This window comes from Lingula anatina, chromosome 7 (assembly GCF_051362555.1).
Source record: "Lingula anatina isolate TDL-2025a chromosome 7, LinAna3.0, whole genome shotgun sequence".
NCBI classification, from domain to species: domain Eukaryota; kingdom Metazoa; phylum Brachiopoda; class Lingulata; order Lingulida; family Lingulidae; genus Lingula; species Lingula anatina.
The window spans coordinates 7840959-7867847 of NC_141773.1; the positions used below are offsets into that span (position 1 = coordinate 7840959).

At 36.8% G+C, this 26889-nt stretch overlaps 1 protein-coding gene across 3 annotated transcripts in view; it reads right to left on the reverse strand.

The window, feature by feature from the left end:
• LOC106154668 (uncharacterized) overlaps positions 1 to 26529 on the reverse strand; it is a 33276-nt gene extending 6747 nt beyond the window's left edge. Inside the window, exons 1-14 of one of the 3 annotated variants that reach the window (XM_087018582.1) lie at positions 25930 to 26515; positions 24643 to 25017; positions 19154 to 19465; positions 18623 to 18664; positions 17086 to 17460; positions 10867 to 11178; positions 10516 to 10557; positions 8527 to 8901; positions 7668 to 7979; positions 7357 to 7398; positions 5886 to 5927; positions 3855 to 4229; positions 982 to 1293; positions 563 to 604 (exon numbers count right to left, since the gene is read on the reverse strand). In XM_087018582.1, the coding sequence (XP_086874708.1) occupies positions 563 to 604; positions 982 to 1293; positions 3855 to 4229; positions 5886 to 5927; positions 7357 to 7398; positions 7668 to 7979; positions 8527 to 8901; positions 10516 to 10557; positions 10867 to 11178; positions 17086 to 17460; positions 18623 to 18664; positions 19154 to 19465; positions 24643 to 25017; positions 25930 to 25984 (3013 nt within the window). In that variant the 5' untranslated portion in view covers positions 25985 to 26515. Of the gene's footprint in view, positions 1 to 562; positions 605 to 981; positions 1294 to 3854; positions 4230 to 5885; positions 5928 to 7356; positions 7399 to 7667; positions 7980 to 8526; positions 8902 to 10515; positions 10558 to 10866; positions 11179 to 17085; positions 17461 to 18622; positions 18665 to 19153; positions 19466 to 24642; positions 25018 to 25929 lie in introns of all 3 variants that reach the window. The other 2 variants (XM_087018583.1, XM_087018585.1) reach the window with 2 other exon arrangements.
• Positions 26530 to 26889: the final 360 nt, after the last annotated feature.

The following is a 26889-nucleotide window of genomic DNA, read 5'->3' on the forward strand; positions in this document are numbered from 1 at the left end:
AAAGTCAGTTTTACCTACAAATCATTCCCTGCACTTGGAATCGGTATTTTATTCCATTTTGGTTTAGTTTTGATCTGGTTTGAAATTACTGACCAGCCATTTCAATTTTGACTCAGATATTTTAACAAATCGTTCTTCTAAAGGCCTACGATAAGCTTTTACGCCTCTATAAACCTGATAGATGGGGAAATTTTTAAAATTAGCCTCAAGCACAGGATTCTAGGATTAATTGTTGCCATACTGCGGACACCCAGAATCCTGTGCTGGAGGAAAAAATCAAATTTTCCTCTTCTATCAGAACTTAAGGCACTTATTCAACAGTCAATCAACAAATGAGATTGTAATGACAAAACTATGACTTGGCAATTCACAACTATGATGTCATAATCACATCCATAACTAGAAGAAAGATTCAAATAGCTCCACTACAGATAGAATGAAATTAACAGCTGATACGAAATCCACCAGTCAACCGGCAAAGGGTTCCATAGCAAAATCTTAAACACAAAAACTGAATATTTTGAAGCACAATAAAACTTTATGTATTGCAAATGGCACTTACCTGTCGAATTTGTAGGGTTTTCTGTGGTGGTCGTTGAAGGAGCTAAAAGAAAGCATTGAAACGACACATAATATCCAATGACCCTCTAGCCTGTTAAGAACTGCAATTATGTATCGTCACCAGTTATACAGCCTATTTCAATGCAGTATGGTTCAGAAAATTACAGTGCTAAAATGAAGCATGAAGTTGGTAAGCATCAGAGTATGATTGTTTCCACCACCCTGGCAAATGTCTCGAGTCTAACTGGCGACATATTGGTATTTTCTCTTTGGCTTTTGACATAAAAAAAATCATTCAATCACCACCCTAAGGAAAAAGTCCTATAGGATCCTATAAGAAATTGGTCCGACTTCCCATAGAATCATATAGGATCTTTTAGTATCCTATAGGGGTTTTCGTAAGAGCAAATTTGTACATACCAGCACTTTCAGGCACCGTGATTTTTGACGTGATCTGACTTATAAGTGAGACATGCAGTAGTTGGCAAATTAATTTTACTGGATCTGCTTGGGTTGCCATCACTTCAACTGCACTTTCGACCAGAAAAGTGTCTCCTTGGCTTTGCTCATTTCTAGAGGTTTCATTTAACACAACCTCCACCTGGTCAGAACTTTGCATTTTAAACCATTTTATCTCAGGTGCTGGTCTGCCGCCATCAGAAGCACAAGTTACCCGGTAGGTATCTGTGGCAACTTGGGGTCCGCGTCTAATCTGGGGTGGGTACGGTCGATCTGCAAAAGATACAAAGAAACAAGACATGGGGTTTACATTAGTTATGGGTTTGTGTTATGTTAACCTCAATATTTAATTTAAGTTTTTTTATCTGATATTCAAAAGCCAATGTAACATCGAGTTTTTTTAGTTTATCATTATTATTTATTATCATTACCAAACTTGCAACACGAGGGTTGGATAATTACAATCATTGCATCACAGTCGGATAAAACCATTAGTAAGTAAGAACAAAAGAATTTTAAAAGACATATGTAAGCAAATTTAAAACAAAATGTCTAAAATGCAAGGTTAAAAAAAAGGAATAAAAGTCAATCAGTTAATTCTGAAACTTGTATATGGCACTTGTTAAAAAGTCACTCATTGATCGTTTGGTTTTAATTTTAGGTCTTCTAAAAGTTTCCTGTTCCCTCAATGAATATTTGGCATTTTGTTTTGGTTGCAAAAGATAATACAGTCTGTGATCCGGTTTATTTGATATACTAAAAAACAATTTTTTTGCATGCATTGATCCGTCTTGCACTCAGTAGTTCAAGTTTACTATGTTCACAAGCAGCGTCATATTCAAGTTCAGGATAAATCATCTTAAGAGCTCTTTCTTGAGACTTTTCTACTAAGGCAGTCAATTCATTTGTTAACCCAAAGTGCCAGACAGGGGCAGCACATTCCAAAACTGGCCTTATGACCGTCATATTTTAAAAGTGATTATTCCCCGACAACCTGCGGAGTTTTTAGGTTTAATAAGTCTGTCCATAGAAGGTCTTGGCAAATTTTCCGAAACTGCTTTTGGCAGGCACGACAAGTTAACGTTTCTTTCTTAGAAAAAACTTGCAGAAATATGTTTGGACAAGCCCGATTTGTAGTTCACACTCGAAAAGAGATCAAATCATAATCTGATAATTGCGTTTTAATAATAATGATAATAATAATAAACCTTATTTAAAGGGTAAAACATGCTAAGTGTGCACATTATATTACACATGGCACTCTAGGGGGTTAAGATGAAATGTTGTGCTAATGAATAAAAGATGAATAAATTATGAAATAAAAATGGCAATGAGGTAAAAATGAAATGAGATTGAAATACACAAGTAATATGAATAAAACAGAAGGCGTTCTGTTAGTAAAAATCCTAAAGTTACAGGACTTACTCTGTAAAAGTTGTATACATAAAATTTACTTTTGGATTTTTTAACAAAACTTTAAAAGTATCCAAGGCTTTGGAGTTTTTGATTTCAGAGTGTAGGCAGTTCCATATTTTAATCGAGGTCTATATTGGGCCTTAAGTTAGTATGTCTTTATGTCTGCCAAATGGTAAGTAGATATTATTTGATTGGGTGATTCTGCCGGTAGTGTCTATTGTTGTAATTCTCAGCGAGTCTTTGATATATTTAGGTAACAGTCCATTTAAAGCTTTAAAAACTAATGTGGCTATCTTAAATTCACTCCGTTCATGGATTGTTTGCCATTTTAGTTTCTTGAATAGCTCAGTTGTTGGATATTTCTTGGCTTCTTTTTCTGCAATGATTCTTATTCCACGTTTCTGAAGTTTGTACCGTCCTAATATTATGTATGTGTGCATTTATTCCGTCAGCCATAAGAAGATTAGATGCGATTATAACGACGGAAAATACAATAGAGGGAGTGTGATAATTATAGGGTCGCTAAACGATTTTTGACGGAATATAGTGACTACCCTAATCCCCTGGTCGCCTGGGTAGGCACTCCCCCTTAGAGTACTTATGTAAACAAACGGTCTCCCGTGGCGAACTATGCTTTTGTTCAACAGCTTCGCGCGTGCAGCGGATTATATTTGTAGTGACAATATATAGCTAACTGCAGTTGAACCTGTGAAAGCTGTCATTTGATTCACTCTGCTGTGTCGGACGTTGTGGACCAGCCCAGTGTTTCATTCACTTATTCTTTTCTGAAGATTGGTGATGCAGATTTTGAGTGCTTAATTATTTAACCTCCTTCTAACAAGAGAAAGGGGAAGGGAGAGAAACAGAGATATCAAATGAATTGGGTAGAATGAGAACTACAATACATTAATTAAAGGGGCTCGAGGTGAAAAAAGGTGATGGCCCATAACAGGAGGGATTATACTCTAAATAGAGACTCATTGTTGTATGGTTTATATTTGTGCTGACTTATAATTTGCTCTCGTTTATTTCTTGGAACTAGTTCCTTGAAAGAAATTTTGCCTATATAAATTTACTCTGTGACATGAATTAATTAATAGAACACGCCTGTTGAAAAGGAGGCTTTTCGTAACTAATACAGTTTCACAGGTAAATTGTTCAGAAAAACACCGTCGCCGTTCGTCGCCGCTACCTTCAGGAAAGTGTATCCTCCGCTTGGATCACCGGCATTTTTTTTTTTTTTTTTTTTTTTTTTTTTTTTGTCTGACAAATTAGGGCAGATTTCAATTTACGTTTTGACTATTAATTCTGAATTTACTAATATTTTGGGCTATCATAATGTATTCATGCTTTATCTGTAAAAAATTGCTTTTGTCATATACTTTTCATTTCAATATGCATAAGTGATTTTTACTTACATACTAGGTTCAGGTTCTGCGCCAATGACAATGACATGGGATAATTAACAAAGGTGGACACTTTGCAGTAATAACTCCCCTCATCTGCCAATGTGACTGTCCCAATTGTCACCGTGAATGATGGATCAGAGAATGTAACTGTCACGTCAGTTCTATCGGAAAAAGAGTTCTGCAGCTGGTAACTAACATCAGAAATCACTATTCCCACTATTTGGCTTGAATTGGTCGTTCCATCTTTATAGAAATACACGACCTGCATTGTCTCTCTGGGATCCACTGTGTAACTACAAACAAGGTCCACTGCTGGTGGGATGCTGCTTGCAGGATTCATGACCAAGCCGTTAGAAGGTAAAACCACCATTGTTACTTCCAACCCTATATAATAAGAACAAATAATACTTATCAAGAATCATATTAAAAAACCCTTGAAACGTTTAGCAATAAATCCCTCAATTATTCGATTTGTGTTCTTAAGAATTGATTTAAGTGTTGAGTGTTGAGTGCAATTGCTTTATATTGTAAAATACAAGTTCACTCATTTGTGTTCATGTTATGTTTTGACAGACTTTGAGGTGTGGATTACAGGATTACTGTAAATTTCATAAAGAGTTGGCAAAGTTTACAAATGTAGTAGCAGAGAGGTTAATAAGGTCATGTTGTTTTATCGTCTTGTCATTCGTCAATAACATCAAACACTTTTATCTGTTGCCAAGTACTTCTACCATGCAGGATGCATTTTTACTATCCTTGTCATAAAAAAGGGTAGCACCATGATTATTCAAAGAGGTATGAAGTTTTTTCTTGGATCGTTGATGTAGAATTTATCATCATCTTGGTTCTTCACCTTTTGAAAACCTGCGTCACTTGATGGGTCTATGGAGGTGATATTGTTTTTATGAAAAGATTAAGTGGACAAATCTTCCAGCCATTTAATTATTTTAAAGTAGAGAAATTCTCATTTAGGTCCTATTCCATCAAAAGAATATGGAGTTTACAAACAGCAGTACATAAATACACAACGTCTTTATATAAACTTTATCTTTATCGACAGTTTTCTCACAGTCACCCCTTATAGACTTTATCTTTTATCTTTTCATCAATGATATAAATGAAATATTCTACACCTCAAATCAGAGTACAAAATATCTCTGGGAAATGCCTTTAGATACACTAAATAATATTCTGTTTTCTTTCTATGAATTTCTCATAGGTTAATAAATCTAATATTAATTCATCCTTTGCAAAAAAAATTAAATAAATGTCACAGCAAGATAAATTCTGACCGACTATAAATCAGCATAGACCAGATTAAATGTTAAAAGCACTCTGTACGGGATATACCTGTCAAATCGAGCCTTCCTCTGCAAAGGTCAGGTTAACCTACGAATCATTTCCTGCACTTCGAATCGGTATTTTTTTCTCCATTTTTGATGTACTTTTGATTTGGTTTAGAATAACTGACCAGTTATTTCAATTTTGACTCAGATTATTAAACAAATCATTCTTCTTAAGGCCTACGATAAGCTTCTGTCCCAGCAGACAAACAACATTGATTCACCATTGAATCAACGTTAATTTTGATGGATCGACGTTGAATCAACGTAGAATCAATGTCGTTTGCCTGCTGGGTGTGCCTCGATAACACGGCTAGATGGGAAAATTTTTAAGTTTTCCTAAAGCACAGGATTCTAGGATTAATTGTTGCCATAAAGTGGACACATAGAATCCTGTGCTGGGGGAAATTTTTTCCTTTTCTATCAGAACTTAATACACTTATTTGACAATCAGTCTTATTGTGTATCAAAATGAAATTGTAACGACAAAACTATGACGTGACAATTCAGAACTATGTTGTTATAATCACATCCATAACTAGAACACAAATTCAAAGAGCTTTACTACTGATAGAACGAAATTAACAGATGATAAGAAATCCACCAGTCAACCGGCAAAGGGTTCCATAAAGTCTCAAACACGAAAATGGACTATTATGAAGCACAAGAAAACTTAATGCATTGCAAATGGCATTACCTGTCGTATTTGAAGGGCTTTCTGTGGTGGTCGTCGAGGGAACTGAAAGAAAGCATTAAAATGATAATTAATATCTAGTCACCTTCTAGCCTGTTAAGAGCTGCAATTATGTATCGTCACCAGTTATGCAGTGATAAGTACAGCATATTTCAATGCAGAATAGTTCAGAAAAGTACAGCGCTAAAATGAGGCAAGAAGTCGGTATGCATCGAAGTATTTTTTTCTGATTCACTTTAAAAAAAAGGTTCCACCACCCTGGCAAGTGTGTCGAGTCTAAAGCCCGCCGCACACAGAACGATTTTTCGTCGGCCGACACACTTACGACAAAATATCGGCCTGTCTGCGTTGCTCCACGACAACTTTTCAACTAGTCGGGAGAAAAATCAAACATGTTTGATTTTAAAACATCGTACCGTAGTGTGTGCACTTTCCTATGACAATTTGTCGCGCTGATCATTATCTTCTGCCAATGGTTGCGCCATCTGATATCACGTGCCCACGTCAGAATTCAATTCAATTCGGTATGATGGACGGTCCTATAATTTTCTATTAGTATTAGCTTTTTTTTCAGCGTCATAAATCATTTAACGACGTAAAGCTGCATCGAGGCGATTAAATCTGTCTAAACCAACAAACTGTTGTCATCCTATAGGCTGTATTTTTATGGTCTATGAGTGTTGCATTGATTTAAAAATTTTGGGCATTTCAATTTGCTCATTTTTCATTAAATTAATTAAAGTAATCTTGTTATACTCTTACATTTAATTTTTACTCTTATCATTACAATATCAGATATAAAATATAAATAGGCCTGCAGTAACTTTTCCTGATTAAATTAAACAACGCCCCACCTCACGGACGAGATAATAACTACGGTACGTCACTTTCACCACACCAGTCGGCGCTTTGTTGCGACAGCTTGTCGTGTGTGTGCGCTGATCTCATCCAAGATGACAGATCGGCTGACTTTTGTCGGCCGGCGAAAAATTGTTCTGTGTGCGGCAGGCTTAACTGGTGATATATTGGTATTTTCTCTTTACATTTACCATTTATGTCTTATAAATTGGATTTTTATTGCCATTAAGTGGACACCTATACTTAGCTTGAAGAAATTTTCAAATTCTCCTCTTCTATCAGCAGTTAATGTACTTGTATTCAACAATCAATCTTATTGTTTATCTTATAGTTATTGTGAAGACTTGAATATGAGTGACAATCAATAACTGTGATGGCATAATCGTAATCACATCCATAACCAAGTAAAAACTTAAGAGGCTCAGAAGTGCTTTTATACGTGTGTGTGTGTGTGTGTGTGTGTGTGTTCAAGCAGCAAATCAAAATACTTGAATATTAAGAACAATTCGAAGAATTCTACTAGAAGATAGAATGAAATTTACGGCTGATAAGAAATCCACAAGTCAGAAAGATTCTTAAGCACAGGAAAAGTGAATGCATTGCAAATGGTACTTACTATTCGAAGTTGTAGGTTTTTTCGTGGTGGTTGTTAAAGGAGCTGAAAGAAAGCATAAAAAGTGATATTTAACACCCAGTGACTCTCAATGCTTTAAGAACTGCAATTATAATAACCAGTTATGAAGTGATAAGTACAGCCTATTGCAAAGCATAATGGTTCAGATAAGTGCTTCAATTTCAAAAAAGGGTCCACCACCCTGGCAAGTGTCTCGAGTCTAACTGGAGACATATTGACATTTTCTCTTTACCTTTTGACATCTACCATTTTTGTCTTATAAAAACTCATTCCATCAACAAATTTGTACATACCATCACTTTCAGGCACCGTGATTTTTGTCATGATCTGACTTATAAGTGAGTCGTGTAGTAGCTGGCAAATCAATTCCACTGGATCTGCTTGGGTTGCCATCACTTCAACTGCACTTTCAACCAGAAAGGTGTCTTGCTGGCTTTGCTCATTTCTAGAGGTTTCATTAACAGCGACCTCCATCTGGTCAGAAGTTTGTATTTTAAACCATTTTATCTCAGGTGCTGGTCTGCCGCCATCAGAAGAGCAAGTTACCCGGTAGGTATCTGTGGCAACTTGGGGCCCTCGTGTAATCTGCGGTGGGTACGGTCGATCTGTAAATGATACAAAGAAACAAGACACGGGGTTTACGTTAGGTATGGGTTTGTATCATGTTTACCTCAATATCTGATATTCAAAAGCCAATTTAAAACTGTGTTTATAAGTCTATTATATTAAAGCATTATCCCCTGAAAACCTGTGGAGTTTTTAGGTTTAATGTGTCTGTCCACAGCAGATCTTGGCAAATTTTCGTCAACTGTTTTTTTCTGCAAGCGTGAAAACATTTTATTTTTCTTAAAAAGAACTTGCAGAGATATATGTTTTTGGACAAGCCCGATTTGTAGTTCACATTTGAAAAGAGATAAAAACATAATCTGATAATTGCGTTTTAAAAAAACAACTGTATGGTTAGAAAAGGGATTATATTCTGAATGTAAAGACTGCCAAGTTTAAAAGTTAAGATCTGTATTTCATTTTTGAGAATGTGAATCAACTTTTTCTTAAGACTGCCCCTATCATAATATATTCATGCTTTATCTGTAAGATAAAGCTTTTGTCATATACTTTTTATTTCAATGCACGTAAATGATTTTTACTTACATACTAATTTGAGGTTCTGCGCCAATGATATTGACATGGGATTATTGAAAAAGGTGGAAACTTTGCAATGATAGCTCCCCTCATCTGCCAATGTGACTGTCCCAATTGTCAATGTGAATGATGGATCAGAGACTGTAACCGTCACGTCAGTTCTAGAGGCAAAAGCGTTCTGCAGCTGGTAACTCCCATCAGAAATCACTATCCCCACTATTTGGCTTGAATCGGTCATTCCATCTTTGTAAAAATACACGACCTGCATCGTCTCTCCAGGATCCACTGTGTAACTGCACACAAGTTCCACTGCTGGTGGGATTCCGCTTTCAGGATTCATGACCAAGCCATTAGAAGGTAAATCAGCCAGTGTTACTTCTAACCCTATATAATAAGAACAAATAAAAAATATTTAGAATTATATTTAAAAATCATGGGAAATGTTTAACAATAAATCCCTCAATTATTCAATTTATATTCTGGAGAGTTGATTTTAGAGAGTTGATTTTATGTTGAGTGTCATAATGTGATCTGATGTGATAAAATGTGATGTATCAATCCTTGTAATTGGTTTATATTGTTCATTTGTGTTCGTGTTATGTGTTGACAGGCTTTGAGCTGTGGACTATAGTATTACTGTAAATCCCATAATAAGTTCACAAAATTTACAAACGTAGCAGCAGAGAGGTAAATAAGGTCATGTCGTTTTATTGTTTTTTCATTCAACTATAACATCAAACACTTTTATCGGGTGCAAAGTGCTTCTACCATGCAGGTGGCATTTTTACGATTCTTGCCATAAAAAAGGGTAGCACCATGATTATTCGAAGAGGTATGAATTTTTTTCTTCGATCGTTGATGCAGAATTTATCATCATCTTGGTTAAAATTGACATATGAATTTGCTTTTCTTTTTCACCTTTTGAAAGCCTGCGTCACTTGAGGAGTCTATGGAGGTGATCTCCATGTTGTTTATAAAAAGATTAGGTGGACAAATCTTCCAGTCATTTAATTATTTTAAAGCAGAGAAAGGCACATTTAGGTCCTTCCGTCAGATAAATTTAGATTTGCAAACAGCAATACAGAATTACTTAATGGCTTTATCTTAACTTTATCTTTATCGACAGTTTTCTCACAGTCACCCCTTATAGACTTTATCTTTCATCTTTTCATTAACGATATCAATGAAATATTCTACACTTTAAAGCAAAGTACAAAATACCTCTGGAAAAATGCCTCTAAATACACTAAATTATATTTCATTTTCTTTCTATGAATATTCCAGAGATTATAAAATCTAATAATTATTTATCCCCATTGCAAATAAATGTCACAGCAAGATAAATTCAGACCGACATAGACCAGATTAAATGTAAAGGCACTCTGTACGGGATTTACCTGCCAAATTGACCCTTCCTCTGCAAAGGTCAGTTTACCACTATACAAATCATTCCCTGCCCTTCGAATCTGTATTTTATTCCATTTTTTGTTTAGTTTTGATTTGACTTGAAATTACTGACCAGTCATTTCAATTTTGACTCAGATATTTTAACAAATTGTTCTTCTAAAGGCCTATGATCAGCTTCTATCCCTCTATAATCCAGACAGATGGGAAACTTTTAAAATAAGCCTCAAGCACAGGATTCTAGGGTTAATTGTTACCATAAAGTGGACACTTAGAATCCTGTGCTGGAGGAAAAATTCAAATTTTCCTCTTCTATCAGAACTTAAGGCACTTATTCAATAATCAATCTTATTGTTTATCCAAATGAAATTGTAACAACTAAACTATGACATGACAATTCACAACTATGATGTCATAATCACATCCATAACTAAAGCAAAAGATTCAAAGAGCTTTAATACAGATAGAATGAAATTAACAGCTGATAAGAAATCCGCCAATCAACCGGCAAAGGGTTCCATAGGAAAGTCTCAAACACTAAAATGGACTATTATGTAGCACAAGTAAAATTAATGCATTGCAAATGGCACTTACCTGTCGAATTCGAAGGGCTTTCTGTGGTGGTCATTGAGGGAGCTGAAAGAAAGCATTTAAACGATACTTAATATCCAATCACATTCTAGCCTGATAAGAGCTGCAATTATGTATTGTCACCAGTTATGTAGTGATAAGTACAGCTTATTTCAATGCAGAATGGTTCAGAAAAGTGCAGCGCTAAAATGAAGCACGTAGTCGGTAAGCATCGAAGCATGTTTTTTCCTGATTTAGTTTGAAAAAAGGGTCCACCACCCTGGCAAGTGTCTCGAGTCTAACTTGTGATATATTGGTATTTTCTTTTCAGTTTTTGACATAAAAAACTCATTCAGGCACCAATTTTGTACATACCAGCACTTTCAGGAACCATGATTTTCGTTGTGATCTGACTTATAAGTGAGTCGTGTAGTAGCTGGCAAATTAATTCCACTGGATCTGCTTGGGTTGCCATCACTTCAACTGCACTTTCGACCAGAAAAGTGTCTCCCTGGCTTTGCTCATTTCTAGAGGTTTCATTTAACGCAACCTGCATCTGGTCAGAACTCTGCATTTTAAACCATCTTATCTCAGGTGCTGGTCTGCCGCCATCAGAGGAACAAGTTACCCGGTAGGTATCTGTGGCAACTTGGGGTCCGCGTCTAATCTGAGGTGGGTACGGTCGATCTGTAAAAGATACAAAGAAACAAGACATGGGGTTTACGTTTTGTATGGGTTTGTGTTATGTTAACCCCAATATCTGATATTCAAAAGCAAGTGTAACACTGTGTTCATTAGTCTATCATATTAAATAATTATTCCCCGAAAACCTGTAAAGTTTTTAGGTTTAATGTGTCTGTCCATAGAAGGTCTTGGCAAATTTTCAGCAACTGCTTTTGGCAAGCGTGACAACATTTATTTCTTAGAAAAAAACTTGCAAAGATATGTTTGGACAAGCCTGATTTGTAGTTCACACTCGAAAAGAGATCAAACCATAATCTGATAATTGCGTTTTAAGAAAACAACTGTATGGTTAGAAAAGGGATTATATTCTGATTGTAAAGACTGCAAAGGTTTAAAAGTTAAAATCTGAATTTCATTTTTGAGAATGTGCATCAACTTCTTCTTAAAACTGCCTCTCCTCCCTGTTCTATCATAATGTATTCATGCGCTACCTGAAAGAAAAATCTTTTAACATGTTATTATTTGAAATGTTAATTATTAAGTAGTAGGCCTTCATCAAAGATTTTTTTTTTTTTACAAAATGTGACATGCATCTATAGATCCCTGTCGCAAACTCAGCTTGGACTCTCAGATGCGACATGCATCTACATGCATAGATTCATGTTGCACCCCTAGCTTAATTGGACTAATTGGTAATAAGGCTAGCAATAATGAAAATAATAAGCAATAGTTATAAAAATGAACTAAAAGTTAATAAATAAAGTTAAAATTTGAGAATCCCCAGGAGCTTTGAGATGGGGGAATCTCAGCCTCTACTTTTCATGCAAATATAAGCAGTAAATTCACTATGTACATTCCAATCCCTTTATTATTTATAAGCTGAGAGGTTTTACATCACTAAGGAGATCAAATCTGGTATCATGGGGCAATAAATGTTATGCAACTTTGAACATGTGAACTTTTGGTAGCCCTTGCACTGGAAGTCTAAGTAGTTGCAAAGGAGAACGTGAACCTACTGTATTGACATTGTAGCAGTGAAAACCTATTTCCCAAATGCAAACAATTATTCCGTGATAATTGTGTTCGTACAGTGGTCGGAATAATTTTGTTTCCGTTGTACACCGGTGTAACATCGTTCGAAATGTTTTAGTCCCTATCTTGTGAATAGAAGGGGGCGGACAAACAATGGAGGGCCGTATAAATCCCTTCAAAATTCGAACGCACAAACACAATAGCTTAGGTGGAATAACACAATACTTAATACGAGTGAACCCTATGACGCCGGTTTCTGTGGCCCAGCGCGAGCGTGACAATCCGCTGTAACTAGGTGTAATTAACAGCAGGATACATCAGCCAGAAGGTCCCTATTGTTTGTTGCGGCGATAGGATTATAGCTTGAAGAGGCTATAAACCCATGCTAAGGCGTGCCACGCGAAGCGAACTGTCCTTTAGTTCACTAGTTTGGCACGCGCAGCTGGTTTTTACTGTTGCTAACAAACTGCTAGTTAAATTTGTTATCAGTTATTTCATCCTATATGAAATTTCCGCAGTCAAAAATTGAACTAATTATTGTTTGTTTGGTTGAAATGCATGAGCGTCAGCATCAATCTGTCTCAAAAAATTCCTATTGCATTAATTTATAAATGTATAATTTATTTATGTACTTACGTTTTAATTTGAAATATCTGCATTCAAGCGTTCAAGTATTTATAAAACATGAATGATAATGAAAGAGGAATAAGGAAATAACATATTACTTATAGTATGCTTAAGTTATATTATAATATTGAAATTAAATGAGGTGCATTGACATAGGCGCAATGACAATCCAACTACAACGTGCAACAGGGGGAAGTCTGGCTGTATGATCATACAATATACGAAAGTACGGTCAATTAAAAGTGTAAATCAGCAGTTAAAGAGGAGGGGGTCTTACTATAGCTCGCTATCTATTGTTAAACCCGACTGTTATTATCTCTCGAACAAGCTTAAAGCATGCTTATACAATTACTGTGTCTCCGGCTGCCGTTCAGAAACACCATGTCGAACATATTTTGCTACAGTAAGAAACATGGTACACAAGCGACTTGTTTTAGATCACTCAAGAAAGGATGCATACGTGCGACACCAGAGGAAAAACAATCAAGTATGCATCTGATCCATTAATAGTAATTGCACAGTGCATGTTACTAGACCTTTGTCCTAACTCAGTAGTTAGGAATAGGATGTTTGGATAAAAAGCTTCTATTCAACTCGCTTAGACCTAGGGCGTGATGCTATCATCCGATGAAACACGTAACTGAACCTTCTACCTGAACCTGAAGTCCCTTTAGCTGAAACAAAAACTGCCCCTTGAACATGTCCATTTTTTAATCGTCAAATGATTTGTGATTTCATTGAACGTCTTTGATCGAAAGCTTTCAAGTGACAATAACCGAACCGTGTGTTGATTATTTATTAAAGCGTAATTAAGTTTATTCAACATGATCTATTTTGTAAACGATACTTGCCAAGACTGAGCTTGGATTGATCACCGTCACTATTTAGCTACTCGCCTATAATGCGTGCTGAACGACAGACAACTTAAAAATATTATCTGTGTAACTGTGCAAATGAATGCATTTAGTTAAAATATAACGAAGCCGGCATTTAATCCATCGAACATATTTATATTTGTTCTTTTAAAACCAGTGTAATGTTAACGCCAAATCAAAGCAAGCCTTGCAGACTGGTTTTGTTTAAACTGTCGTGCATCAAGTAAAGCTAAGTAAAGCCTGTTTCTACTTTGCAGTGTTCATCCCAGCCATAAAACTGCATGAAGGATAACAAGACTCCGTAGACCTGTGCTTCAGGTTTCCAGGAGTCCCGTGTAACACAAAAATATCGAAGGTCTGAGAGTAATACATATATGAGGCCGTGTATGAAAGATTTAACAAATTAGAAATTCAAGAATTTAAACATGCTAGGTACATGCACATCACTTAATAAGTCATTTCACAAAAATCGCATCTAATTGTTTAGATTAACCTTAACTTTTATTGATCTCATCCCATTGTCTCAACCACCTAAAAGAAATATAGAGAACATGAGGAAAAGTAACACGTTTACATGCAGGCGAAGGAGTTATGCTTCAAAATTAATCGCGAACAATAACAACAGCGACTAAAGACCGTTGCCTGTCTTTCACACTTTTACACAAACACACGAAGGTTTAATAAAGGGAGTCGCGGCGCGATATCTATCTCTTTCATTCGAACAAGCAAAGGGCTGACCCGAAGTAAGCTTCCTGTACTAATGTCCTTTTTATTGTATATTGTAATTACTCTACTTGCTCGCCTCCATTGTCTTGTAAAAGTGACAAAGAATGTGTTGTATTCACACACGAGTTGAAAGAACTTTGCATAACTCCTTTGCCTTAAGTTGCATAATGTCTTTCTCAAGGTTATAATCAGTGTGAAGAGGGTGTCTTGCCTCATTTAAAAAGGGTGTCGATCTTCATACTGGTTGTTGCTTAACTTATGCTAATCTTAAACTTTTATGTACCAATATGGTTTTAATAAATCGCCAAAATTATGAATTTAATGAACATTGTGTATCAAACGTTTTGATACGATTTAAATAAATGGACGAGGAGGATTACGGTATTAGGTTCTATTTACCTCTGGCTTTAACTTCGCCCTGCTATATAAATGAACAAATGTTGCAGATCGTAACAAAAAACTTTCTTATAGTGTTTTATGACGTATATGATTTACACATTTGATAGTGAAACACTCCTCGACTTTAACGAATCACCTGACGTAAACTGTCTACCCGCGCTCCCCGAAAAAACTGTTTCTTTTAATTTTGAAATGAATTGCTTTTAAGGCAAAGAAGTCCATTAAACCCTTTAGTCTCAATATCATTGTACAGCATGTTGTAATCGATATTTAAAAAAGTTAATTTTTGTACTCCGCTTTCATCGAGGATACCTCAAGTTGAGGTTACAATTACGTCGCTCGCCTATGCTACTGGAATATATATTTAAGGACAATTAAGCTTTGTAAAGTCCCTATTGTCACACACCATAGATACTTTATTTTGTCTTGAATCAAAAAATAGCCTCAAATTATCGTTTTGTGCTTAAACCTTTCATTACTTGAACCAAGATCTGTACTATAGCTACCAAGACGTACATGCATCAAGTTGGGTCTGCTGGGGGAGGGGAGCATTTAAATGATAAACGAGGAAGTCTACCTGCAAAAGCAGCAGCAGTGGTTTAAATAATCGCTATCTAGACTCCTTTTTTCTTTCACAGCAACATAAAAAGTGTTTAGGGGGAAAGTCACACAAAGACCCGACGTTGTTTTGTCTTCAGCATTTCCTCTTCCTTGTTATCTGCAATTACTATCGTCAATTAATGAAATCGAGAAAGCAATTAAGTGACGGCACATTGAATATAGTCACTAGGTGCATTTCGCTGAGTGTTTACAAGATCTAGCGACACATTTTATCGCCACGCGTTCAAGTTTGATTAGTTTAGAAAATTAAACAGTTACTCTGGCGACTCTCCGTCATTGCTATGAATCTGACATAGAATTTAGTCCAACATATTAGTAAATTCAGAATTATTAGCTAAAACGTAAATTGCCCTAATTTGTCAGATAATCAAAAAATGCCGGTGATCCACGCGGAGGGTACGCTTTCCTGAAGCCGCTACGGCGACGAACGGCGACGATATTTTTCTGAATAGTGAACCTTTATTAGTTACGAAAAGCCCCCTTTTCAACAGGCGCGTTTTATTAATTACTTCATGTCACAAAGTTAATTTATACAGGCAAAACTTTATTCAAGAAAATAGTTTCACGAAATGAACGAGAGTAAAATATAAGTCGGCACAAATATAAGGCATACAACAATGAGTCATGTTATGGATCATGTTATGGGCCATGTCGGATTATAATGGCATACCTTGATGCAAAACAGTCTATCGTTTCTTCCACCGCGAGTCCCTTTATTTAATGTAATGTATTACTCATTACCCGTTTCATTTGACACTCTCTTTTTTTATCTCCCTTCCCCTTTCTCTTGTTAGAAGGAGGGTAAATAATAAAGCACTCAAAATCTGCACCACCAATCTTCAGAAAAACATAAGTCAACGAACCAGTGGGCTGATCCACAACATCCGACACAGCAGAATGAATCAAATAACAGCTAGCACAAATTTACATGCAGTTAGCTATAGTGCCACTACATGTACATACATAATCAGCTGCACGCGCGAAGCTGTTGAACAAAAGGATAGTTCGCTACGGGAGACTGTTTGTTTACATAAGTACTCTAAGGGGGCGTGGCTACCCAGGCGACCAGGGGATTAGGCTAGTTACTATATGCCGTCAACAATCGTTTAGCGACCCTATCATTATACACTCTCTCTATTGTATTTTCCACCGCATTAATCGCAGTGTAATCTTCAAATGGTCCACGGGGTAAATGTACACATTCTTAATCCTAGTACGGTACTTACATGTAGATGTAACCAATCTGTAGATTTCAGCTTGAATTAAAGATTGAAGTGAGCACGGCATTAGTGAATTCATAGGACATCTGAGAGTCCAAGCTGAGTGTGCGACAAGAATCTATCGAAGCAAGTCGCATCTGAGAGTCCAAGCTCAGTGTGCGACAGGAATCTATAGATGTATGTCGCAATTGAGAGTCTAAGCTGAGTGTGCGACAGGAAACTAAAGATGCATATCGCATCTGAGAGTCCAGGCTGAGTTCGCGACAGGAATCTATAAGTGCATGTCGCTTTTTGTAAAAATCCAAAAAAAGTCTCATAAAGTCCCACTACTTAATAAATCCCATTTCAAATAATAACATGTTTTTGTCATATACTTTTCATTTCAATGCGCGTAAGTGACTTTTACTTACATACTAATTTGAGGGTCTGAGCCAATGATATTGACATGGGATTATTGAAAAAGGTGGAAACTTTGCAATGATAGCTCCCCTCATCTGCCAATGTGACTGTCCCAATTGTCAGCGAGAATGATGGATCAGAGACTGTCACCGTCACGTCAGTTCTAGAGGCAAAGGCGTTCTGCAGCTGGTAACTTCCGTCAGATATCACTATTCCCACTATTTGGCTTGAATCAGTCGTTCCATCTTTGTAGAAATACACGACCTGCATGGTCTCTCCGGGATCCACTGTGTAACTGCACACAAGGTCCACTGTTGGTGGGATGCCGCTTTCAGGATTCATGACCAAGCCGTTAGAAGGTAAAACAGCCAGTGTCACTTCCAACCCTATATAATAAGAACAAATAATAATTATTAAGAATTATATTTAAAAACCCTGGAAATGTTTAGCAATAAATCCCTCAATTTTTCAGTTTGTATTCCGAAGAGTTGATTTTAGTGTTGAGTGTCATTATGTCATCTGATGTGATATAAAGACATGTATCCATCCTTGTAATTGGTTTATATTGTAAAATACAAGTTCACTCATTAGTGTTCGTGTTATGTGTTGACAGGCTTTGAGCTGTGGACTAAAGTATTACTAAAAAGTTCACAAAATTTACAAACGTAGTAGCAGAGAGGTAAATAAGGTCATGTCATTTTATTGTCTTTTCATTCAACTATAACATCAAACACTTTAATCGGGGGCCAAGTACTTCTACCATGCAGAAGGCAATTTTACGATCCTTGTCATAAAAAAGGGTAGCACCATGATTATTAAAGAGGTATGAATTTTTTGTTGTATCGTTGATGTAGAATTTATTATCACCTTGGTTAAAAAATGACGTATGAAGTCGCTTTTGTTCTTCACCTTTTGAAAACCTGCGTCACTTGAAGAGTCTATGGAGGCGATCTCCATGTTGTTTATGAAAAGATTAAGTTGACAAATCTTCCAGCCACTTAATTATTTTAAAGCAGAGAAAGGCACATTTAGGTCCTTTCGTCAGATAGATTTAGATTTGCAAACAGCAGTACATTCCCTGCACTTCGAATCGTTATTTTATAACATTATTGGTTAAGTTTTGATTTTGTTTGAAATAACTGACCAGTCATTTCAATTTTGACTCAGATATTTTAACAATTTGTTCTTCTAAAGGCCTGCAATAAGCTTCTACGCCTCGATAATCCTGACAGATATTCCTGAAATCTTGTCATAAAGTTGCTGGAGGAAAAAGTTCAAATTTTCCTCTTCTATCAGACCTTAATGCACTTATTCAACAATCAATCGTATTGTTTATCCAAATGAGATTGTAACGACAAAACTATGACGTGACAATTCACAACTATGATGTCATAATCACATCCAAAACTAGACTACAGATAGAATGATATTAACAGCTGATAAGAAATCCACCAGTCAACCGGCAAAGGGTTCCATAGGAAAGTGTCAAACACAACAACGGAATATTTTGAATCACAAGAAAACAAATGTATTACAAATGCCACTTACCTGTCGAATTTGTAATGTTTTCTGTGGTGGCCGTTGAAGGACCTGGAAGAAAACATTAAAACGATACTCAATATCCAATCACCTTCTAGTCTGTTAAGAACTGCAATTATGTATAGTCACCAGTTATGCAGTGACAAGTACAGCCTATTGCAAAGCGGAATGCTTCAAAAAGTGCAACGCTTAAATGAAGGACGAAGTCGGTAAGCATCGAAGTATGTTTTTTTCTGATTCAGTTTGAAAAAAGATACTTCAAATCCAACCACATTCTAGCCTGTTAAGAACTGCAATTATGTATATAGTCACCAGTTATGCAGTGATAAGTACAGCCCATGCAATTGCAAAGAGGGATGCTTCAAAAAAGTACAGCGCTAAAATGAAGCACGAAGTCGGTAAGCATCGAAGTATTTTTTCTGATTTTTTTTAAGGGTCCACTACCCTGGCAAGTGTCTCGAGTCTAATTAGCGATATACTGATATTTTCTCTTTAGCTTTTGGCATAGAAAACTCATTCGATCAACAAATTTCTACATACCAGCACTTTCAGGCACCGTGATTTTTGTCGTGGTCTGACTTATAAGTGAGTCATGCAATAGCTGGCAAATTAATTCCACTGGATCTGCTTGGGTTGCCATCACGTCAACTGCACTTTCGACCAGAAAGGTGTCTCCCTGGTTTTGCTCATTTCCAGAGGTTTCATTTAACGTGACCTGCATCTGGTCAGAACTCTTTACTTTAAACCATCTTATCTCAGGTGCTGGTCTGCCGCCATCAGAAGAACAAGTCACCCGGTAGGTATCTGTGGCAACTTGGGGTCCTCGTGTAATCCGGGGTGGATTAGGTCGATCTAAATGAAAAAAAAAGAAAGAGATTAATTCTGGGACTGCCCTATGTCAGCATGTCCCTAAGCTTTCGTATAACTTATTAAAAATTTGAAAAAAGACAACACAATTAGGGTCAAAGGGGGGAACATTTCTGTAAGGGTCTGATAATCTAAAAATAGCTGAAACTACTCCAGTTCAAACTTTCAAATCATAATGCAATATTTAAAATTTTGGTATGGGATTCAACCAAATATATAAAGGACGTGAATTTGTGCCAGTCTGGATTTCGCTGAATGCCTTCCCGCAAGAAAACGCATTAGATTATCTACTACAGTGCAGTAGACTACTGCAAACCGCAGTAAAGTACTGCAATCATACTGCAAACTTGCTTCAAATCTGCTTCGATTTGGGAGCTAATTAGCATATTTGAAACATGCTTCTATCATGCTGCTAACCCACTGCATTAATGCTCCTCTCTGTACTTTTTGGAGTAGAATTGCAGTAAGCTATGCTGCATTTCTACTGCAAATATGCTCCACACCACTACTGCGTTAATGCTTTTTTGCTACGTCGATACTACTGCATTTTCGTGCGGGAATTGATTCACTAACGGTCATAAAACTGAATGCATTGTAATATCATTGTCCAATAATTCATAATATTTACAGCTATAGAAGGCGGGTTATGTGCACGATATTTCGATCATATTCTTAACAAATTTACGTAAAGTCATAAAGGATATTCAAAAGTGCTTCAAAACATTTTTAAATTCCAGTCCCTGTTCTGAGCGAGTTTCATCGATATCACTTGCAGTTATGATTCAAGAGAAACTGTGCGTAATTTTTTGGTTCGACATTATACAATAAATGATTGTAAGATGATTCTACGACAATTCCCCATGGACGCCCCCCCCCCCCCCCCCCCCCCCCCCCCCCCAGGAATACGGTGGTAGTAATAATTATGTTTTCGTTGTATAATGTTTTAAAAACGTTTGAAAAGTGTTAATCCGTATCCTGTCAATAGAAGAGACGTATAAATCCCTTCACAATTCGAAAATTCGAACGCAAAAACACAATAGTTTAGGCGAGTGAACACCATGACGCAGGTATCTGTGATCCAGCGCGAGCACAACAATCCGCTGTAACTAAGTGTAACTAACAGCGGGATAAATCAGCCAGAAGGTCCCTATGGTTTGTTGCGGCGATAGGATTATAGCTTTAAGAGGCTAGAACCCATGCTTCTAAACCGCCTCCCGTAGCAAAGTTTGAAACTGTCCAGCTGATCATGAAACTGTCCAGCTGATCATGTTTAAAGAATGCTAGCAAACTGCTTATTTCATTCAACATGACGTGTTCCGTAGTCAAAAATTGAACTAAGTATCGTTTGTTTGATTAACATGCATAAGCATCAGAATCGTACATCATCATGATCAGCAATTCACCCTGTCTCTTATTGCAAATAGTACTTATAAATTATGAATGGTAATGAATGAGGAATAAGCAGCGAATAGCATTTTCATAAAGGCACAGTTTATGGCAAAAAAAGTTTTGAAGTTTAAAGATGTTCAGTACACAAATATCCATCATCAAGACCTGTGTAAAAAATAAAGATTAAAAGTAACAAAGAAAGCAACATCATTTTTAAAAATAATATTTACAGAACAAGCTGGTTTGTAGCCTCAATTACTAAAAATATTTATTTGATATGGACAATTGGCTTGAGTCAGTCTTATTTTATTAATTTTGTGAATGACAAATTCTCTATCGTCACCGTTGAATTACCATTATTATTTTACATCACTAATCTTTTTTTAACAATCTTACTGTTAAGGCCTGGTTTAAGTTTGTTTAAGAGATATGATAGCTATCGCGCTTAACAACAGATTGCCAGCTATTGTGAGATCACTTCTCCTCTTTAACCGAGCTCTTAGACTGTTAATTCACCGTATTTTCATATAGTGTTGTCACACTGTCAGGCTTCCCCTGTTGCACGCTGGAGTTGACTTGTCGTTGCACCAATGCTAGATATTTTCTCTTATTCTGTTGTTTATATAAACCTTTTCATTTAATTTTAAATATTTTCATCTCATTATCCATCGTGAGCTCTGACAAACGGATGGGTTTTTGCCCACAGCAGAATAATTTTTAAAGCAATTTGTTAGCTCATAATTATGACAGGGCGCCCTTTTTTGTCGCTGTTGCTTAAAAATGGACGTTAGTTTGGAGGTTTAATGCTTAGCTCTCATCGCGTTATATGTATGTACATCTAAACGTTAAGATGTCAATTCTATACTTGACTGTGATTGCCCGGTGTCGCACATGTGCTTTCTCACTACAGTGATCTAAAACAAGTCGCTAGCGCATTTAAATATAGCAAAATCTGTTCGACAGGACGTTTCTTCACGGCAGTCATGCAGACACACAGTAATTGTAAATGCATGGTTTTACCTTGTTTGAGAAAAGATAACGATCGCGTTTAACAATAAATTGCGAGCACAATAAGAACCCCCTCTTCTTTAATCGATGTTTACATTAGTCAGAGAAATGGAGGTCCACCCTATTTTTATGTCCGTCCCTTTCTATTACTACTAGGTAAAGGCCAGTGACATGAATGGTATGGTGAGCATATATAATTACTCCGTAAAATCGCCGATTTGTCGGTTCGTCTCTCTGGCGTAGTGATTGCGCCACCGCTAGATATTTTCTCCTATTCTGTTGTTTATATAAACGGGGGATTTTTCCCAAGCATAATGATCTATTTTAAGCAATTTGTCTCATAACTATTTCAGGGTTTTTTTTCTCGTTGTTGTTTAAAAATGAACGTTAGTTTGTCGAGGCTTAATGCTTAACTCTTATCGCGTTAAATGTATTTGCATCTAAACGATAAAATGTCAATTTTATACTAGGCTAGTTATTGCCCGGGTGTCGCACGTATGCTTTCTTACTACAGTGATCTAAAACAAGTCGCTCGTGTATGTAAGTGTAGCAAAATCTGTTCGACAGGACGTTTCTTCACGGCAGCTACACGGCAGACACAGTAATTGTAAAGGCATGATTTTACCTTGTTTGAGAAAATATAACAATCGCGTTTTACAATAAATTGCGACCTATAGTAAGACCCCCCTCCTCTTTAACCGATGTCTTACACTGTTAATACACACTGTCAGACTGCCCACTGTTCCACGCTGGAGTACAATCGCCCTTGTTTCTCTTATTCTGTTGTTAATATAACAATATTAAATATAAAAATATTTTCATCTATTTTTGAAAATTATCATCTCATCACCCATTGTACGCTCTGAGAAACGAGGGATTTAGCAATTTGTCTCATAACTATGACATGGCGCCCTTTTTTCTTGTCGTTGATTAATAATGGACGTTAACGAGCTTTAATGCTTAGCTCTCATCGCGTTATATGTATGTGCATCTAAACGATAAGATGTCAATTATATACTTGACTGTTATTGCCCAGTGTCGTTCGTATGCTTTCTCACTACAGTGATCTAAAACAAGTCTCTAGTGTACTTAAATATAGCAAAAGCGGTTCGACAGGACGTTTCTTTACTGCAGTCGGACACACAGTAATTGTAAAGGCATGGTTTTACCTTGTTTGAGAAAAAGATAACAATAGATTACGAGCTAAAGTACCCCCCCACCCCCCCCACTCCTCTGTAACCGATGTCTTACACTGTTAATACACACTGTCAGACTTCCCCCTGTACCACGCTGGAGTTCATTTGCCCTTGCGCCACTGCTATATATTTTCTTCTATTCTGTTGTTTATATAAATTTTTTCATTTATTTTTGAATATTTTCTTCTCATCACCAATTGTGCGCTCTAAAAAACGGGGGATTTTTCCCACAGCATAATGGTCTATTTTAAGCAGTTTGTCTCATAACTATGACAGGGCGGTTTTTTTCTCGTTGTTGTTTAAAAATGAACGTTAGTTAGTTGAGGCTTAATGCTTAACTCTTGTCGCGTTATATGTATGTGCATCTAAATTAAAGGGAGTAATGAGGCAATTAAGGGTAACAGTAAAATTATCAAGGGTTACATGGACGAGTGAGATCATCTGTTTAACCCACCTCTACCTGGAGATTTACTTTGATCAGGTTTTGATAAAATTATCTGTACTTCTAATTCTAATATTTTTCGGACTTGTACTCCGTGAAAATAATTTGTTTAATGAAATTATTTTATCTGTCGTCGAGTTGCAACATCACACCAGAGAAGTCTCTACTTCTATGATCACACTAAGAGATTTTCATAAAATGGATGAAAAGGTTTGAAATGCATACTTTTTACTTTATACTTGTATATAAATCTATATTCTTCTGGGGGCATCGTCCAGGGAGGGAATTGTCCTGGGGGGTGGGATTGTCAGGGGGGGGGGGGGGTTGACCGGGGGGAATTGTCCTGATATCTTGTTAGGTGTTACGACCAAGGAATACTCTGATAGCCTACATACATGTATGATAGCACGAAAAAACTTTGAGACGGTATTGGGACACAAAATGGCAGATCAACATTTTGAGACTTCTTCCCCTCACCATAGCCTATATCCTCTGGCAGTGCAGAATGTGTAAGCAAAAGCAAATAAGATCCTAAAGACGAAACTGTCTTTCGGGGTACATTTAGGTTCTTTCCGTGTTTTTTTTTTTCCACGTATGGTGTGTTTAATTATATATTTTGTATTAGCTTTTCTGTTACTGTAAGTTCTTATTACTCTCAATCAAAACAAAAAACTGTATAGCTTGGCCCTATATGCAGCCAACCTACTCAACATGCATGTACTCAACATACTAATAAAGATCAGTTACAACTTAGTTGATATTTTCACATTTACTTACATAATTGTATTATTTTAAGACCCTCTGCTGGAGTTGTAATAGTTGGATTATTGAGTATGGTACCATTTTTGCAGTAATAGTTTGAATTCGAACAGGGATTGCAATCATGATTTGATAATTGCGCTTATGGAAACTAATAGGTGGGTTGAAAAGGGCTTATATTCTATGTGTAAAGAACACGCAGGTTTAAATCGGAATTTTATTATTTAGAAATGTGAATCAACACCTTTTTAAGACTGCCTCTCCTCCCGGTTGATTCTAACATTATGCAATCATACTATATCTGTAAAAAGATTTTTTTGGCAAAAACATTCCATTTCTATGCGTGTGAATGTCATTGTTTTACTTACATACTAATTTGAGGGTCTGCGCTGGGGTTATTGCCATGGGATTACTAAGTATGGTGGTTACTTTGCAGTAATAGCTTCCCTCATCTGCCAACGTGACTATGCCAATTGTCACCGTGAATGATGGATCAGAGGCTGTAACCGTCACGTCAGTTCTAGTGGCAAAGGAGTTCGTCTGCCGGAAACTTCCGTCAGCTATTACTATTGCCACTATTTGGTCTGAATCAGTCGTTCCATCTTTGTAGAAATACACGACCTGCATCGTCTCTCCGGGATCTACTGTGTAACTGCACACAAGGTCCACTGCTGGTGGGATGCCGCTTTCAGGATTCATGACCAACCCATTAGAAGGTAATTCAGCTAATGTAGCCTCTAAACCTATATAATAAGAATAAAGAATAACATTAAAGAACTACATTAAAAATCCTGGGAAATGTTTAACAATAAATCCCTCAATTATTCAGTTTGTATTCCGAAGAGTAGATTTTAGTGTTGAGTGCCATAATGTTATCTGATGTGATAAAATGTGATGTATCAATCAATGTAATTGGTTTATATTGTAAAATACAAGTTCACTCATTTGTGTTTGTGTTTTGTGTTGACATCCATCAGATCAATTTGATGTTACAAAAAGCAGTACAACAGCACGTCTTCATTATTCTCCGTGGTGTTGCCTGTAGCCGCCGGTACTTCCTGTATAATACAGAGTATAATTCATTCATTTAATCGACTAATGTAGCCTCTCCACCTATATTATCAGAAAAAAGAATAGAGATATTACTTTTATCTTATGAAGCATTTTAGCCTGTGACGATTGACAAAAATCACGGTGTATCATTCCCAACTACACTTTACGTCTTCATTTGGTTCGGATCTTATAATACTAGCTTTTTGCATTTGTGTTGTTTGGACGTAGACAAGTCTTAAATTGTTACGACTATAGCTTGGGTATTTCATCGAGTTCGGACCAGTAAAATGAGGTCATGTCTGTTTATGAAATTTTCTGCAATGATCCATCTTAACTCAATCGATTGCTAAGCATTTATACCAAGAAGTAATTATGAGACCCCTCCCTGCCAAAATGAAGCTTTTTTACTTCATACCCATTAAAGAGTAATGATCAAGAGTTATTTTGTTTCGATGAGGAATGTGCCATTAATGTTAATACATTGAGGCGTGGGATTTGAGGAGGACGCATGCCCCTATCTATAGTTTCGGCCTAGGACAAGCTGAAATAATTTTAAGATGACTAACACACAAGCATCGTAAATCTTCAGTTTTACTACCTACCTTTTGTTGAATATGGAGCCACACAGAGCAGCACAAAAAGGCACAATCCCTTCATGTTTTTCCTTTATGTTACCTTTCGTCGTAAGTTCCTCGATACTTCGCGGGGTTTTTATTGAGAGCTAAATATAGCATCCCCATAAACATAATAATACAGAGGTGCAACTAACACAATAATAAACTTATCTGTATTAACGGGGCACTTTAGCACAGCTGCATCTGAAGTCAATTCCTTTACAACGAAACACCTGTAAAAAGTTAATTTGCCTATTTCCACAAAGTAGTAAAAATTAAAGCCTAGGTAACATTTGAAATGCGATGAATGGTGCACGTATACTACCCGTAATTCCCTTTTCGTACGGCGTCTGAATGTGGGTAGACGGTGGCCGTGCGAAATTGCACCTAATCGTACTTATTTAAGCCCTCCGCAGTCTCAACGATTTTGTCAAACTGTACCTTTTCACAATTTTTTTAAATCGTGAGCCCGTACACTGTAACAATATTGAGATGGCATTGCGCAATCCCCGCACGGGATTTTACGGGTATTGTACGGTGGACTTCTGGTCCTGCGATATGGAGCTGTCAAAATTTATAATCCTTGTTTAAGCTTGGGTCCCAACTCTACGTACGATTTTCAGGTCGTACGTAGTTTTAAGCCTCGGTCACAACCGGACGCACGAATTTCAAATTGGCCGGCCAGATTTTCGCTACGACCTGTCTGCGACAATTAGAACGCCTGGAGCACGCTCGTAGCACGCAAGACAAAAGCACTGAGTAAGTGCGCTAGGCGTGCGTGTAACGCAGGAAAAGCATGCAGAAATTCCGGGGTATTTTACCACGAAGACGTACTTACCACGCAAGAGATTCTTGGCCTTAGTACTGCCATAAGTGCCCTGCATAGTACATTTACCTAACTATTGTTTTAAAGTAATATATCTTACATGTATGATATATATTAATAAA